The sequence below is a fragment of the Podarcis melisellensis genome, assembly GCF_964234715.1.
Source record: "Podarcis melisellensis genome assembly, chromosome: 14".
Taxonomy (NCBI): Eukaryota; Metazoa; Chordata; class Lepidosauria; order Squamata; family Lacertidae; genus Podarcis; species Podarcis melisellensis.
In genome coordinates, this window is record NC_138546.1 from 21,617,622 (window position 1) to 21,635,723 (window position 18,102).

General features: G+C 47.2%; 1 protein-coding gene across 1 annotated transcript; it reads left to right on the forward strand.

Annotated features, from left to right (window-relative positions):
• The first annotated feature begins 520 nt into the window (after positions 1 to 520).
• TEKT4 (tektin 4) lies at positions 521 to 14,256 on the forward strand. The gene is made up of 6 exons (XM_081887449.1): positions 521 to 1,932; positions 3,728 to 3,798; positions 7,004 to 7,147; positions 8,468 to 8,690; positions 10,327 to 10,481; positions 13,901 to 14,256. The coding sequence occupies exons 1-6, from the start codon at positions 1,399 to 1,401 to the stop codon at positions 14,115 to 14,117; spliced, it is 1,344 nt and encodes a 447-aa protein (XP_081743575.1). The 5' UTR covers positions 521 to 1,398; the 3' UTR covers positions 14,118 to 14,256.
• Positions 14,257 to 18,102: the final 3,846 nt, after the last annotated feature.

Sequence of the window (18,102 nt, forward strand, 5' to 3'; positions counted from 1 at the left end):
GCTTGAAGATTGCTGTGCCTCCAGCAGATCCCTGAACAAACTATTTTGCTTTGCACAGGAAAGCACTTAATATATTTCAATAACTACCAGTAAGTTTCCAATTTAATGGATGTGTCTGTTTTTGAAAGTTGTGCAATAGTGGATTAAGTGACATTAGATGCTTAGGTTGTTCTCCCTATCGGACTTGATGAATTTTCTGTTTCAAGTGTCCTCCCCTCCAACCCATAAATCCAATTTTGAGAGTTGACTAGGATCCTGTACAGATAATTGGTAAATTCATGTGCTTTTCAAGTGACAGCAGTGGAAACGAACAGAGGTGCCTCCATCAGTTATACTACAATAGAGATGGGGGACCGTTTCCAGCCCCAAATCAACATTCCCTTGTGGTGGGAGCCACATGGCAGTGGAGGTGGTGGCTGGAGCTAAAAGTGGGGGCAACTCTTATCCTTTGTGTGTGGCATGTTACATCCCCATCTCCCGCAAATGCATCATTCGATGCATGCAAGCAAGGGTTTCCTTACATTTCAGTGGCATAGTGCAGCCAGGCAAAGCCATGAGGGATGTGGCCTATACCTCCCAGGAGACAGATAAAGGGGCCTGGAGGAACACATCTGACCCTGGGCTTGATGTTTCTAGGCCCTGAGATACCTGTAAACTATGACAGCTTTGTTTTCCCCACCTCAGTTTCATCATGAGCTACAGCTGCTGCTCACTTGATGTCCAGCTCTGATTCTATGAGTTGATGCTTCACCTTTTTTTTGCCACGGACACGTGCCCCTCAGAAGGGTCTAGGTTGAGAAAGTTCCCCCACTGCTTGCCTGAGATCTCCTGTGAGTTCAGAGCCTTGAGACAAGATCTATTTTTTTAAATACTGCCCTTTGATTAAAATTAATTCCAGGGGGAGGAGGGTTTTGTAAGATGAAATTAACAAGAACAAAAAATTGACTAAAACAATTGCAAGGCAATTGAGGACAACAGTGGGAAGCCCCATTGTAATTGCAGCACAAGGAAAAACAAAGCTGAAATAATTATGATGCTGCTATATTTTTGATTTTACTAACAGGGCAATTTGTAGCCACATTGATTAGTGCACTGGGGGCTCAGCTCCAGAATCTTTCCTTTTGCAAATGATATTCCCAGCCCTGTCGCCCCATTGGCTCGCTGCAGTCTCCCTAGGCGACAAGAGGCCGTGTCAGGCCTAATGGAACATTCCCCACGTGGCTCATTGGCTTCAGGCGTCACCAGGGGCAACAGGACAACACGGAGCCTCAGCAAGGCTTTGCAGTTTTCTCGTAGTAGGTGAGCATCCCCAGTGAGCCTGGGGACTTTCCTGGCTGGGGGAATCCTCTTTGTGGAGTTCTCTTGGACCCGTGGTTGGCCTGAAGAGTTACTGGCACCATGTCTCACCCTGGTATCCTCCTGACCAAGGAGCCAGCTCCTCAGACCATCCCCGTTTGCGAACTGCCCATGAAGGTCTACGAGCCGGCGCTGAACACCGGCCCCGATTCCTCCAGTGGTTTGGCCACCGCTGGCTTCCGCACGGCCAAGTACCTGCCAGAGGAATGGCACCAGCACAACTACACCCGGTACCATGAAGCCTTTGCTGACCGCGACCACTCGGAGCGAGTCCGCCTTGAGTCCCAGAATGTGGCTGCCTTCACGGCAGAGCTGGCCCAGCGCACCCAGGAGGACTCCACCGTTAAGGTAGGCGAACGCCTCCAGGACATCCACTTCTGGAAGTCAGAGCTCCAGAGGGAGATTGAGGACCTCACGGAGGAGACGAACCTGCTGGCAGCCCAGAAGCTGCGCCTGGAGAGGGCCCTCGACGCTACTGAGATCCCGTACAGCATCGCTACAGACAACCTGCAATGCCGTGAGCGCCGGCAGCCTCCCGATCTGGTGAGGGACCAGGTGGAGGTGGAGTTGCTCAAGGTAGGACATTTCCTTATTCATTCTGGGCTCAGGACAAGGGGTTGGTTTGGACCGATAAAACATCAGGACATGAAACCGCTTCCCCCTGATCTGGCACTTGCAATCACTCTAAGCACTACACCACACTGGCTCTCAAGGGGCCATGCTGTTGTGGCCCGTTTCTTTTGGGGAAGCATCACAGCTCAATTGAAGAGCACCTGCTTTGCATCTTCAAGAAGGTAGGCTTCCTGTCTGAACCCCTGGAGAACTGCTACCAGTCAGTGGAAACAACACTAAGCTAGATGGACTGATGGTCTGACTCCATGTAAGGTTATATATCCCATGTCCCTAACAGGAAGCAGCCAAAGCTTTAAAAAGTCCCAGGTTCAGTCCTTGGCATCTCCAGGTGAGGCTGGGAGAGATTCCCTGCCTGAAACCCTAGAGCAGGGGTCTGCAACCTTTAAGACAAAAAGAGCCACTTGGACCCGTTTCCGAAGGAAAAAAAAAATCTGGGAGCCGCAAAACCATTGCGACATTTACAACAAATATATCTCTGGAGCCGCGATCTGACAGTGGGCGGGAAGGTGACGTCGGGACGGTGAGTGACTAACGCACGCACCGCCCCCATGTGACGTCACAGCCAGTACAGCGCCCGCCACAGTGGGGAGTGTCGGGGCGCACAATGCGCCTCCTCCCCTCGCTAGTATCCGCCCCGGAGCCGCAGCAAAGGTGTAAAAGAGCCACATGCGGCTCCGGAGCCGCGGGTTGCAGACCCCTGCCCTAGAGAGATGCTGCCAGTCAAATAGAAACCAGTGTGTATATTTGCATGCATTTAAAACCTGCCTATGGGAAGCACTGTGTCCGGAAGAGAAGTGACCCCCCCATTCCCAGATCTGCATGTTATCTGGCCCACTGCCAGGTTGGTCCATGGCTTGGGGGGGGGGCATGTCACAAGGGTTGTGGTTTAGGGCAGGCCCTGTTGCCACTCCTGAAGTGCTTTTGTCCTCTGGGGGGCGGGGAGAGATGGAGGCATGTGCAGAAAAGGTGGGGCAATCTTGCCAATGACATTTATTGTTGTGCCACACCACGCCCACTGGTGTGAATGAAAATTGGCGCAAAATGCTGGCATATTGGTCAAAAAGCCACAGTTCCACCACACAGCAGTCACTGCAGTGTGGAAGGAACATTAGGAAATGGGACAGAAGGGCTAGCGTTATACAGTGGTACCTCAGGTTACATACGCTTCAGGTTACATACGCTTCAGGTTACAGACTCCGCTAACCCAGAAAAAGTGCTTCAGGTTAAGAACTTTGCTTCGGGATGAGAACAGAAATCGTGTTCCAGCGGCGCGGTGGCAGCAGGAGGCCCCATTAGCTAAAGTGGTGCTTCAGGTTAAGAACAGTTTCAGCTTAAGTATGGACCTCCGGAACGAATTAAGTACTTAACCTGAGCTACCACTGTAATCAGGAAAACTAATGCAATTATTTCCTGTGGCTGAATGCACCTTATTTCTCCATACAAAATCAAGTGAAAAACAGAAGTAGCACGGTTCCGCTTTGGAGAATATAATAACCTTAATATGATATCTAAAAGACACTCATGTTGGTGCCTGATTGGGAGGAGGGCACTGAATGCCCAAACTGGAAAGGCTATTGCATAACCTTTGGAAGTTTGGGGCACCCAGAGAAGAACCTCATTTGAAGATTGGGCAGTTCCTATAAGACAGCCTCCCCCGACCTGGTGCCTTCCAGGGGATTTGGACTACAACTCCCAGCAGCCCCAGCCAGCTGCTAATCTCTCTACTGCTTTTATCTAGGAAGCCGAGCTCATCAGAAACATCCAGGAGCTACTGAAGCGAACTCTGAAGCAAGCTATTAATCAGATACAGTAAGATCTCTTTCCACTGTTGCGGGTTGCTGGTGTTCTAACTAACTCTTGAACCTAGTCCTGGTGTAACATGTGATCAATTGGGAGGAAAATCAAAGCATTGTGCTCTGCAGAGGGTGGTATGTGTGAACTGATGTCTTGCAACTTTGGTATCATGTGCAGAGCCTGGTGATGCAAAGCCCAGCCAGCATTCTGAAGCTAAGCAGCTCTGAGTCTGGTCACTGTCTAGATGGGAGACCAAATGGGAGACAGACACACACACACACACACACACACACACACACACCACCTTTCAATTCATGATAGAAGCAAGGTGGGCGTAGAATTGAACTAATTAACTAATAAGTGTGCGAACTGCTTTGCAAATTGTTGATTGTGATGATAAAACAATGATAATAACAAGACAAATCTATCTGCGTGTCACCAGAGTCCTAGGAGATTAATGGTTCATTGCATCATTGATTGGCATGAGACTTTTTAGTGGACTACAGTAGACTTGCCTCAGGGATTCATGCATGAATAATCCTCCTGTCTAGAATGCTGCAATCTAGTCTTCATGGAGCTGCCCTTGGTAGCAGCCTGGTAGAATGCAGAATGCAGGTGCCTGGCTGTTGTACAGAGCAGTGAAAGGAGGATCATATCCCCTTTGGCTGCCTGTGAAATACTGGGTTATTTCACAATTAAGGGATGCTGGTATCAAGTGTACAAAGCCCAGGTCCTTCTGAGCTGGCTGTGTTCCTACGTCCCCGGGGTCTTCAGCTTAGTGTAATGCCTATTGACCTTGTCTTCTTCTGGAGCTGTGGACAAGTTCATGGTAAGAGCATAGTTTTAGCTGGCTACCAAACTGAGCCAAAACTAGCCCCATCCTAATGTTCGATTTCCTTTATAATAAATACTGTATATCTTTTTACAGGGAAAATGTGTTCTTATAGTTGCCACCAGATGGCACTATGAACTAAGAAACAAGAATACACACAGGCAAGCTGCAGAACTGCTTTGGATAATATGGAAAGGGATGGTTTCGGGGAAGAATATCATCCACGATTGAAGCTTCCTGTCCCCCACGCTTGCTTGTAACATCCATGGCAGAGCCTGTGTCCCTCTCCCACTGCAGTAAAATATATGAAGCTTGTGTGTAGCACTGCAGGAGGAAAGAACACAGCTCCCCCTTTGGGCATCCTGGAAAAATGCAAAGAACTAGAAACTTGAAGCAGAATTGGTGGTTTCTGGTCTCCTAAGCGGCATAATGCCTTTGTCCCATAGCACAAATGTCTGGGTTTGCCTTGTAAATAAGTCTGCAGGGAACCTGTGGCCCTCCCGATGTTGTTGGACTACAGCTCCCATCAGCTGCAGCTAGCCTGGCCAATGATTGGGGATGATGGGAGATGTAGTCTAGCCACCAGGAGGGTCACAGGTTCCTCTTGTTGGCAGAATAAAAAAACTCTGCCTCATTTTGCACCTGCCTGCCTGGATTTTGCCATACACCTTTTTTAAAATGTCTAACATTCTTGGCAAATACGACTGTCTCTAATTTTTATATAAAGTGAGATCTTGATGTGCACCCTGAATTACTTGATTTGCCTTTCTCAAATTATGTTCTAATTACTTTTAATTGCACTCACTTGAGCGTGTGTCAAGGATGGATTTTGCTCTTGGATGAGCGTTTCAGTCTGACATGTTCTCAGCATTGCATAACGTAATGTTAAGGTTGGAACTGCCACCAGGTGTCATATGGAGAGATGGATGGAAAGGGCCTTTTTTGAATATTCACTGGGATTCGAATCCAACAGTCAAATCTATCTGTGAATAGCAAATTTTCCCATGGGGATCTAAATGGAAGGGTTTTTCCTAGAACTGGTCTTTTTATTGAGGTGTCGAACCATTTGCTCCTGAAATAAGGTACTGTATGAAGGCAAATCTCAGGCCTCTCCAAAATTTTCAGGCTGTTAGGTAGCCTTCACCATTCTGGTGTCCTGCAGAGGCCTTGGGGAATACATCCCTTAAATGAAAATAAGGGCATTTCTTACTCTCTCCCCAACTGACCAGCCAAGTATGGTGTAGTGGTTAAGAGCAGTGGACTTGTAATCTGGGGAACCGGGTTCGCGTCTCTGCTCCTCCACATGCAGACCTTGGGCTAGTCACACTTATCTGAATTCTCTCAGCCCCACTCACCTCACAGAGTGTTTGTTGTGGTGGAGGAAGGGAAAGGAGACTGTTAGCCGCTATGAGACTCCTTAGGGTAGTGATAAAGCGGGATATCAAATCCAAACTCCTCCATTTTGTGTTCTCCCTCTGAGCATTTCCTATCAGAAGATGGGTGAGGGCCACCAGCACGCAACACCAATGGGACACAGCACATATGTCATCCACCATACTGAGAAAACCTCTTCATCTCCATTTTATCTTATTTAATTCTTTGGTAGAGTTGCAAAAAGAAGATCACACACCAAGAAATACATTTTAGAAAGGGGCAAGATTAAATGCGGATGCACATTTTTTAAAAAATAAAAAAAATCAAGACTCCTTGCACTCTGCTCTGCTCCACCTTTCTTCCTACCTAGGGTGGTCCTGCCCCTCTGCCTTCCCCTCAGAGCCAACGCATTGTGTAGGTCTGGGCCTTGGCGGCAGCAGCCTCTTCTCCTCCTTGCCCGCTCTTCAGCAACAACTACAAGCTGCCCAAGAGAGGAGGGTGGCAGCAGCAGCAGCAGCAGCAGCAGCCATGGAGAGACAACAGGATGCTCCCTTGCATCTGCCACCGCCATTTGGGAAAATGGCCGGCTCATCTGCCTCCCTGAACTTGGAGGCAGGGGATCAAAGCTATCAGATTGGCTTTCGTAATTCTGGGTCTGTTATTGGAGGGTATGGGAATACAATTCTGGAAGCTCAGCCATGCTGGCTGGGGCTGATGGGAGTTGTAACCCAAAACACGGCAGCACTGTCTGGGGCTGATGGGATCTGTAGTACGAAACATCTGGAGAGATGCTAGGCTGGGCAAGGCTGCTGTTAGACATTCAGTACCTATTTAGACAGGCTGGTCTCTGAAACACAAATCTCTGAGGAACTGAACCTCACAAGGTTTTCTTGGGCTGACTAAAATTTGGTGTGTAGGTTGCATTTTGCCTACAAAACAAAGGTGAATGGTGGGGAAGGAGTGTGCTTTCAAGGCTCCCCTCTGTTCTGAGGTTTGCGGTGTTTGATTCTGCAGATTAAATCGAGATCACAAGGAGATCTGTGAAATGGACTGGTCTGACAAAGTTGAAACTTACAACATTGACGAGAAATGTGGGAGGTACAATAACCAGAGCACGAACATCCAGTTCCATCCAAGCACATCGAGGTTCGAGGACAGGTGAGAACCTCTGGATCACCTATACCTGGGAAGAATGGTGGCACAGAGTAAGGAACCCATTGTATCCACCCTTAGGTGTCACCATTTGTATGTTTGAGAGATACTTGCATTGGCTGCTGGAGCCCACTGGTAGGAGGGAAGGCCAGGAGACCAACAGCAGGTGGCTCCAAAGCTGATGACAGGCAGAGCCAACTATTTCTTGTTTTGTAACTATCCCCTCTGTTGAGTTGTACAAAGCTAAAGAGGAAGCTGATAGGGAGGGCTGCCCCACTGAACTGGTTGCAAGTAAGAAAGGTGGGGCGGGGCTGGCTAAAGGCAGGCTGAGGTTGCTGGGCCCACTCGTCCCAATGGACTAACCTCTACAGGATGAAGGCCACCCAGTGACCTTCACAGCTTGAGTAGAGATTAGAACCTGGGTCTCCCCAAAGTCCAACAATTTACCCAACACATCGTCTCCATCCCTGGTGAGCTGAGCAGAACCATACATGGTATTTTAAATGTGAATCCCCCATAGATGCAGTCCAGATAGATGCAGTTCCAAAGATGGGACTCAGGTGGCGCTGTGGTCTAAACCACTGAGCCTCTTGGGCTTGCTGATCAGAAGGTTGGCGGTTCGAATCCCCGTGATGGGGTGAGCTCCCATTGCTCCGTCCCAGCTCCTGCCAACCTAGCAGTTCGAAAACATGTCAGTGCAAGTAGATAAATAGGTACCGCTGTGGCGGGAAGGTAAATGGCGTTTCTATGTGCGCTGGCTTCCATCACGGTGTTCCATTGCTCCAGAAGCGGTTTAGTTCTGCTGGCCACATGACCCAGAAAGCTGTCTGTGGACAAATGCCAGCTCCCTTGGCCTGAAAGCGAGATGAGTGCCACAACTCCATAGTCACCTTTGACTGGACTTAACTGTCCAGGGCTCTTTTACCTTTTTTATCTTTTACTTGCAGTCCAGGAGTGGGGCCCAAATGCCACCCTCTGAACTTCTCTGTCTGGCCCTTGGAAATCTCCTCAGGCCTCCTTGATTTTTGCCAGGCTGGAATGTGTCCTTGAACCTTGAGGATGCCTGAGGAGAGACAACACTGTTTGCATCTGTGTAGAAGCTAGCCTACTATACATAAGCAATGTTTGCATCATTTCCTCTGCCCACGTTTGCTTTGGGCCCCGCCCACCACTGCCATGTGGCATTCCCACAAGAAGAGAACATGGCCCTCAGTCTGACAAAACATCCCCTAGCCCTGTTTGGAGATGGCGGACATTGTGGCGCTCACCGTTTTGTTTCCCATCTCCTGCTGCTCTCGCCGCTCCTCCCTGGGGCCCACGCCACAGCGCTTCCACGCCCGAGACGTGGGCCAAGCACAGCCACGACAACATCTACCGGGCCGAGCGAGAGAAGCTGGCGTCCATCAATCTCCGTGCCCTGATCGACAACATCCTCCGCGACACAGCTGAGGACCTCCGCATGCAGTGCAACCGAGTGAACGACGCCTTCGCCCAGCAGTTGGAGGTGCTGGAGGATGCCAAGCACAAACTGGAGCACCACCTGAAGAAAGTACGTGGCCCCTTTGCTACAGCCCAGAGCGGGAGAAGCTTCCTGGATTGGTCCACTCCAAATATCAGCACTGGGTTGGGGGGGGGGGTTGCTTGAGCAAGGCAGCTTCCCTCAGGGAATCTACTTCTTCAGGGGGAGAAATACCCTACAAGTGTCCTGGGGGAAAAACGAGGATATCCCATTTCCCCCTGTGAGAGCACAGCCATTTTGGGCGCCATGATCTTGCACAATTTAGCACCCCCCGATCTCGTGTCAAGAACACGAGTTTTTGAGTCCTAGAAAAAGCGTGGGCTCTGTGATCTCGCACAGGAACACAGACATGAAGATGTGTGTTCTGGTTTGGGGACTCAACATGTTGGAGGGTATGACATTGACAGTGGCAGCTTGATAGATACCTGACTAGGCTGGCCTTTGACACCAGGCCAGGCATGCCGTAAAGCAGGGCTAGGAAACCTAAGGCCTCAATGTGGCCCGTAGAACTGTCCCTAGGCCACAGGCCCTCACTGGGCCTGCTTCACATCCTCCCTGAGTGTTTTTGCTTGGCTGGAATGTGTGTCGTTGAACTCCCATAATGCCCCTTGTTTGCTTTGATGGAGAATGGAGTGTGTGTGTGTGTGGAAACTAGCCTACTGTACAAAGGTAAAATTGATATTTATTGCTCCACCCCCCTTTGTCTAGCTATCCAGCCAGGAGCATATTGTTCTCTGGTAGAGCTGACTTGCCCCCTGCTCTCCATCCAGTATTCACCTCAAGGGAGATTCAAATGAGGAGAAACACAGGAGATTGGAGGGAAGAAAATAAGTGTTGGGGCAAGTGGAGCAAAATTTTTCCTGGGAGGTGGGGGTCCCCAGTGGGCACCATAGGAGGCGGTAGTGGGCACGTTGGCAACCTCTGGTTTAGTGTTAGGTGACAACCAGGCCGCTGACAAAGCTACAGCCAGTGCACTTTACACCTGCAAATTAGTTTCCATTTGATGTGTTGCGGTATCCTCCTTGTTTTCAGAACAGCTTCTCTAATTGAAGCGTTGACTCTGTCTCCAGCATTGACTTATCACCAACACCACCCTTTGCATAACAGGATACTGCAAGCAGATTTACCATACTTTTCCATGTTTAAGACGAGGTGGTCGTCTTACACACGGATAGTGCAGAGGGGGGATGGGCGATTGGTGTCTGCCACAAGCAGGTGATTGTCAGTGGCGCTTGGGCGGGTGATTGGTGGCGGCAGCAAGGCCTGATGGCAATTGGCTGCTGCTGCGGCAATTGTTTGGGCGATTTGTGGCTGCTGGCGACGAGCGGGCATACCAATAGCGGCTTTGGCCAGGTGAGTGATTGTCTGCAATCCCCCCAAAAAGCTCAATAACTCTTGGCAATTCCCCCCCCCCCCATTTCCTTGATTTGGAGTCCCAAAAAATTGGGGTCGTCTTATACACGGGGGCGTGTTATACACGGAAAAATACGGTACTTGTGTATAAAAGACTTGGAATCTAAACATGCCCCAAAGTATTTCTAAAGCGTCCTCCTCCCCTTTTTGCATATGTGCTGGAAGCCTCCAGGGGTGGTTGGGGAAACGCAGCCACATGGGTGGTGTATAAATAATAAAATGATTATTAATTATTTTTATTATTTTAAAACAGACTCTTAAGGAAATTGGAGATCAAGAGCACAACATTGAAGCTCTCAAGCAAGCTATTAAAGACAAGGAAACTCCACTCAAGGTAGCTCAGACGAGGCTCTATGACCGTTCATTCAGGCCCAATGTGGATCTCTGCAGAGACACTGCCCAGTTTAGGTAAGTGTTGTTCCAGTCAGGGTGGGGGTGGGGCTTGAGGGATTTTTTTTAAATAAATAAAAAATCTATTCTAGTTTTTCTGTGAAATAACCTAATTTTCACTAACCTAATCTGCACATTGGAATAGAATTACCCAGCAGATCTTGCACTTCTCTGAAGGTGGTAACATGATTCTCAGCAACTTTAATATTCCTTTTTGCAAGAAAAATACGTATATGGGAGAGATACGACTTTTAAGTCCCATTTACAGAGAAAATATGCATTTAACCATGAATTCTGGAAAAATGCCTTTAAATACACATCAGGAGGGGGGTGGGAGCCCATTAAAAACACTTCTTTTAGAGAGAGAATAGTAAAAGCTCATTTCGAAAGAAAATACACTAACACATATTTTGACTATTTTTCAAAAAAATATGCTGATAGGTTTAAAATAATTCATAGGTTATTGTGGATATAGGGCAGAATGGAAATATGGGTAAAAATATGAAAGAGGCCAGAAACAGATTCATTTGATTTCATTTCAAGCTCTTTTGCTTTGCTGGCCAGCCATGGAGAATAGCAGCTCTGAAGGGGAGGACTGGGCTGGAGTTGCAGAGTGGGGTGACCCCGTTTTTTAAAAAGTTTTTAAAATTTATTACAAAAACACCAAAAGCACCGCCTTTCAGAAATCCTCCTCGGATATCAATTCCGCCTTTAAAATCCCTGCAGTGTATGGCAGCTCTACCTTAAATCAAACCATGGCCTCCTTTGGCTGTCATTTGATGGAGCAAAATGCGCGAGCAGATCCAATCGGGAAACTCTAAAGTGATGCGCAGTTTGGCTCTCAAATTGCCTAAGAAGATCAGGTCCAAGGATGGGCTACTCACTATCCAGCTTGATTCAGATGTTACATGGAATGGTGTAGTGGCAAAATAAGAATACGGGATCCCTTCATGATCATTGCATCCACTCATCCTCACAGCCCGTTCTCAGAATTCATATTAATATTAAAAATATACAATGGTAAGAACTTGGAAGGCATTGCAATGTTCTATTCAGATCTCCATGTGTTGCCCTTCAGCTAGATCTACTAGTTTCTGTGCCTATATGTGGGCAAATGGTTTGGAGTGCTCCAATACATCCTTTTGGAATGACTTAATTTTCCTTGAAGTTCCATTGTACGTAACAGAACCTGAACACCAGTCCCTTGAAATTGGAGCCCCTTTTGTTGCCAGTGTTCCTAAACGCTTAGCTTTGGAGCCTACAGAATAACAACCCTTTGGTGTTCTTCCTCCGCATCTTCTCCAGAAGGACCCTAGGAGCCAATCCTCAGAGGCTGACTCACCTCCTTTACTCTGATTGGCTCTTGTCAGCACAAAGGGCGGAAAGTCATCTTCTTGTGGATGAAAAAGCTCCCCTTTCATGCTGGTTGAGTGGTTCTAGGATACTGGAGACAGGGACCTTCTTGGGACCCTGCTGAAGAAATAGTAACAAGTCTTTGATACATACACACTACACCTGGTTATATAAGCAGCATAGATGCTACCAGGAAACTGATCTGCATGGGCCTATCTCTGTGTTTAGACAAGTGCTTTGTGGTAGTTTTGTGTGAGTGAGACAGAATTCTAACAGTTTCTCTTAAGTTCTGGTTAGCAGACTCACTTGCAGAAAGGTACTTGAGGGACGAGGGGACAGACTGTACACTGTACTTAGGGTACAGGATTGTACAGAACAGATTGATTCCAAGTTGCAACAAATTACTAATACATCCTTTAAAAACCTACACACATACACGATCTTTTCACCACAGCGCTTCTAATTGTGGCCTGTCATTACAGCAGAAAGGTTATCTACAACTCTTGAGTGCAGAAGTAACAAAGTGGGCATTTATCACCTTGCAAACATGTTTGACGGTGGGGAAGGGGGACTGTCAACACCGTTGTTTCCTGTCACCAACATGTTTGTACAAAACAAACACGCGAGAGGGGGGAAAAGGGAGAAGAAAAGGCTGAAATTGCTTGATGCCTTTTCACCTGTTGGTCTTCTAAATTAGAAACGGGCATGGAACGGCTCTAAGGAGAGACTTAGAAGATGTTTGCTAGACATGCAAAAATGACTCACAATTCTCATTCCCTGTCTTACTAAATTGATTTTGTGTGAGCCATAAACGATATAGGCTGGTTTTAGTCCAGAGGCAAATGCAAATGAAGGCAAGGAGAACTGCTGACCAGTCTAGATCTGAAGCTCCTGCTTTGGATGAAGAGGATTCCTCTTTCATGTGAGATTGGATTACTCCAATGCACTTTTATGTGGGGTGTCCCTTGCGCTTGATCCAGAAACTATAGCTAGCCTAGAATGCTATGGCACAAAATGCTGACAGGAGTGAGACCCTGTTAGCATAGAGACAGGCATTTACTATCTGTCCAAGTTGTTGTTATTGCTATATAAAGCCCTTAACAACTTGGGGTCAGTTTACCTGTGAGATTGCGACAAATTGGAAGAGTGACAAAGTTCCGTTGAGATAAGAATGGACTCAAAAATTGGCCGAATATGCGGAACTAGAAAGCTTGTCAGAGAAAATAAAAAAACAAACCAAAAGAGGTATTTACTTCAAGTTGGGAAGTCTTTAAAACTTATTTGAAAAATAACAATTGTAGTTGAAGGTCAGTTGCAGCCTTCGAATAATTTCAGCAGTAGTTTTAAGTATGATGTAAAAGATAAGACAGATCAAAGATGATCAAACTTTAATAGAACTTTGGGCAGTGTATAAACAATGAGAATTTGAGGTGGGGAGTAGATGGAAAGTCTGGTCGACAGAAAAAAGACAATAATTATTTCAATATTAGGAGAATATTAGTTGATGTATCAAGTTTTCTTTCCTTTCCCCCCCCTCTTCTTTCTCTTTGTGGTGATGGATAGTTGTTTTCTTTTTTTGTTTGATGTGTAAAAGTGAATATTTTTTTTTTAAAGAAGAAGCATTATTAACAGCTCTGGAAAAAAAGAAAAGAAAAAGAGATTGCCTTATTCACATATATTCCCACTTAGCTGCTTCTGTGAAACTGACGCTGTTACAGGCACCACATAATACTCATTATGCACTTGTAGGAAATATATATATATATATATATATATATATATATATATATATATATATATATATATATATATTTTTTTACTGTGGCAGCGTCTTCACTTTAGAACTTCCTGCCTATGGACATCAGGCGGATACCTTCACTGTAATTTTTTGTTCTACTTTTTCTGAAAACTGCATCGTGGTTTTATTGCAGTCAAGCAGCATATAAATTTTGTGAAATAAATGTTGGATGGTGTGGTTTCTAGGCAGGCTGGACCACCTGCTTCTCCAGCCCAACCTTTTTTTCTTTATAAGAAAATTAATCCCTGCACCTCTGACATCTGTTGCTCTGTTTCACACTATCCAGGCTGGTCAGTGAAATCGAAGAACTGACAGCATCCATTGAGGCTCTCAAGAAGAAGCTTCTAGAGTCAGAGCAGGCTCTGCGCAACCTCGAAGACTCTCGGATGCATCTCGAGAAGGAGATTGCCGTGAAGGCCAACAGCATCTTTATTGACAGGCAGAAATGCATGGCCCATCGTTCGCGATACCCTACCATCCTTAGACTAGCAGGCTATCAGTAGCCATTGCTGCCTCCGGTAGAGGAGAGTGACCCACTTGCCTTGACTGACGAGAAATTCAGTTGCATAGGAATGTGAACCTCTCTTCCCTCCCCCAGTTTTTGGTTTGTGTTTAAATAAAACAAAGGCATTTTTGCCAGGAGTTGTCTGTTGTCTGCTGGAGACTGGAGCCTTTTATCCGGGAGACTTGGTGGTTTATAAACGCCAACGTGGGGAGGGGTGGTGGTGTCCTCAAAACACGGTGTTGTGGCAAAGAGTGCAAGCTGCTACGTCCTTAAGAGAAGGGTAGAGTACCTGTTTGCATGCAGGAGGTCCCAGTTTTGGTCTCTGGCACTTCCACACAGGAGAAGTGAGATCCTTTTGCCTGAGATCCTGAGGAGCTGCTGTCAATCAGTGTGGACAGTGCTGAACTAGATGGACCAAGAAGTCTGACAAGAAGGCAGCTTCCTATTACCGGTATGTTCTGGTGTTCCCATATCACCTTGGTCACAAACTGACCCAGTGGCCCTAAAATCAGTGAGTGCTGATCCTCCTTTCTGTGGAGGGAAGCACAAAGGAACCTGAAGCAGTTGGAGCAGTGAAGACCTGAGTGAACTGAATGCCTTTGAGAGGACCCTGGCTGACCTATTTTGGGAGCAATTGACTCATTGTCTGTTCCTGGCCTGGAGGAAGGGAGAGCTCAGGAATAGGGCCGGGTGATACCTGTGGTTTTCAACATTGCGATATATCACCAGCTAAACATCACGATATACCAATGTAATGTCTGAAATAAGGATGGAGCTATGTAGAGGCATGGGCTGATTTCATGGTTTTCACCACATTGTGATTTTTGCACCGCACACACCCCGGTTCGCAATATATTGCCAGGTCAAAAATTACGAAACCAATATGAGATGGACTTGAAACTGGGTTTAGGATAATATATCGCCCAGCCCTAACACACATCATGATTCATGATATCTTGCCAGGTCAAAACCTGATACCGGTATCACAATATGGACTTCAAAACTGGTTTTGGACCATCAGAGGTGTAGGAAGGGGTGAGGTGGGTGCGGTCCGCCCCGGGTGTAATGACTGAGGGGGGTGACAAAATGGCAGGTCAGTGGGCGGCACACCTCGTGCCTGGCGGCAGATAGCCCTCCTCAGCCATGGTGAGGGGCACCCAGCTGCAGCAGCTCCGTTGCCAGGTCATGTCTGACCTGGCTGCGGAGAGCAGGAGGAAAGTGAGTAGCAGCTTCCCTGCCCCCCTCCTACCCTGAACTGTGGTGCGTGGGAGGGCACCCTCTGCACTCTGCCCCCTGGGAGTGCGCCCCACGCCCCAGCCCCCTCAGGAGCATGCCCACCCTGGGCAGCACAGACATATGCTCCGCCACTGTGGACGATATGTTGATATATCACCCAGCCCTACTCAAGAAAAGCCGCTGCTTTGTTCTAATGAGGCCAAAGATGCCCTGCCCTGTTCTTCAGAGCTGTATTGTTTTCCTGATCTGCCTTGCATGCATCCGCAAGCAACAGTTTTCCACAGGCTTGAGTGGTACTACCACACGGTCTCCTGCTGCAGAGTCACACAGACTCCCTGTTTGAAACCCTAGAGAGCCATTGCTGCCAGTGGATCAATGGTTTAATCCAGCTCCCTGTGTTCGTTCCTGCGTTCTGACTTCAGCCCTCCCTGAAGCCCAAAGGTGGCTTCCGGACACAGCATGCCTTCCCATCTTTCTTTGAGGCTGAATTCAGGCACAAGGCTTGATAAATATTTGTAAACAAGGCATTATCGAGAAGCGGAATGTGCTGCTTGCAGGAGAGATGGGTTGTGTGTGTGGGGGGTGTTAGAGAGAGATTGATCTTTGGACAAAAGACGGTTAATCGCAGAATCGTTTGAATGTTGGTGATGAGCTACTAATATCAATAGGCCGGCTGAAAAAAGAACCGATCAGAACTGTCTGAGCTCTGGATCTTTTCACAGGCTCTAAACGACCTTGTAATAGCCTCTTTGCAAGTATCGATCCCTTCGTGTCATCCTGGTCCATGCCATAGAAACATCCAGCCGGGCTGCTGTGGAAGCGCTTGCATTTTCAGTGCGAGATCTGAAGGCAATGTCAGTTAAATGCTGAAATGCCATTGAAGGCGATTATCAGGCTTAATTGCCGAGTCGCCTGCTGGGACATTAATGCAGTTATGAAACTTTGTTGTATTTTTTCTCTTAAAAAATAAATATTGCGGAGTAATTGCAGGGTAGATCCTTAGTTCTAATGATCCATGATTGATAAGCATGACATTCAACAATATCTACCTGTGAATCATCACCCAGAGAAATAAGTACAATTAGCGCTCTTTTAAAATCCCTAGTAATTACACATTTCCCAAATAGAAGCATCTGATTGCTTAGGTCAGCCTTTGCCAACCTGGGGCCCTTCAGATGTTTGGAATACAAAACCCACACAGATGTGCCAAGAGTAGACCATGTGGCCATAGTGTCCTGGGGCTGATGGAAATTTTGGTTCATCTTGAAGGCACTCGGTCAGGGAAGGCTTGCCTAGGTCATCATCTGAGGCCTTCCAGTACTTTTGTCCTTGTGATGCCACCTGTCTCTGAGGCCCCTTATGCACTATAGATTTCAAGCTATATCATATTACTTCCGACAAAGAATCCCAGGAACTGTAGTTTGTTAAGGGTCCTGGGAGTTGTTAGGAGACCCTGATTCCCCCTCACAGAACTACAATTCTCAGAGTTCCCTGGGAAGAGGGATTGATTGTTAAAGTGCTCTGGCAACTGTAGCTCTGGGAGGGGTCTCTTAGCAACTTGCAGCATCCCTAGCAAACTATAGTTCCCAGAATTCTTTGGGGGAAAGCTGTGACTGGTTACAGTGGTGTCATAGTCCTTTAAATGGGTAGTGCAGGTGGGGCCTAAATGGAACAGGTTGCCAAGTTAGTGGAGGCCCCTACCTGATGGAGCTTTCTTCCGGGGGGGGGGTCTGCCCTGGCACTCACCCCTCTCTGTCAGGAAAGAGGCTAATGCATGGCTCTGTTCCAGAGAGCCTTTGCTAGGGGGTTGGTGCTGCATATTTCACACTGCTGTGCTTTAGTAATTACTAATTTAAAACTTGCTTCTGAATATTCAGAAGTCCCTTCCATTGTCTCATGCCATAATCTTTTGTTAACAGACTCCTTTTTTCCTGGTAAAGATTCCAAGCGCTTCAGGGTGCGCAGCTATTTGTGTGCATCGCTACTCCTGGAATTTCAGCATTTTATCATTTCCCCTCAATATTGCACCAGTAGATTAAGTGAAAGAGAAAGAACAACTCTGCAATTCTGCGACAAGGAGGCACACCTATATAGAAAGCAGTGAAGCTTGTTATCAGGACCACAGGGTGACAAAGCTAGAATGAAACAAAACCTAAGCATGCAAGTCTAGACATGAGCTTATAAAAGGGGACCACAATGGGATGGCGTCTGGTTTGCATGGCTTGCATTGTTTTCGTGCCCTAGAACTGAAATGAAATGTGCATGAATGTGAAATTCAGCAAAATTTGAAACCCGCACACACAAGTAACTATCGATCAGATAAGGAGACGCGAGGGGCTGCTGTCCCTGTTCCTATTGCTCACCAACCCTGCCTACCCCTCCCTCCTCCCTTTAAACCTCACCCAAATCTCCATCCCCTCACAGCTCCTCTGTGTCGCTCCATCCCTGCTTTATTCAAACCCCTGCTGTTGTTTGGAACTGCAATTTAAAAACCGGCCTTTTCCTTTGCTCCGTGTCGCACACCCTGACCAAGCAAACCTGACTTCACCCAAATCTGAGATTGTGATGCAGCACTCCATTGGGGGCTGTGTGATAACATTAAAAAACCCCTCCTATGCAAATCATTTACAGTGGTACCTTGGGTTACAGACGCTTCAGGTTACAGACTCCACTAACCCAGAAATAGTACCTCGGGTTAAGAACTTTGCTTCAGGATGAGAACAGAAATCATGCAGCGGTGGTGCAGC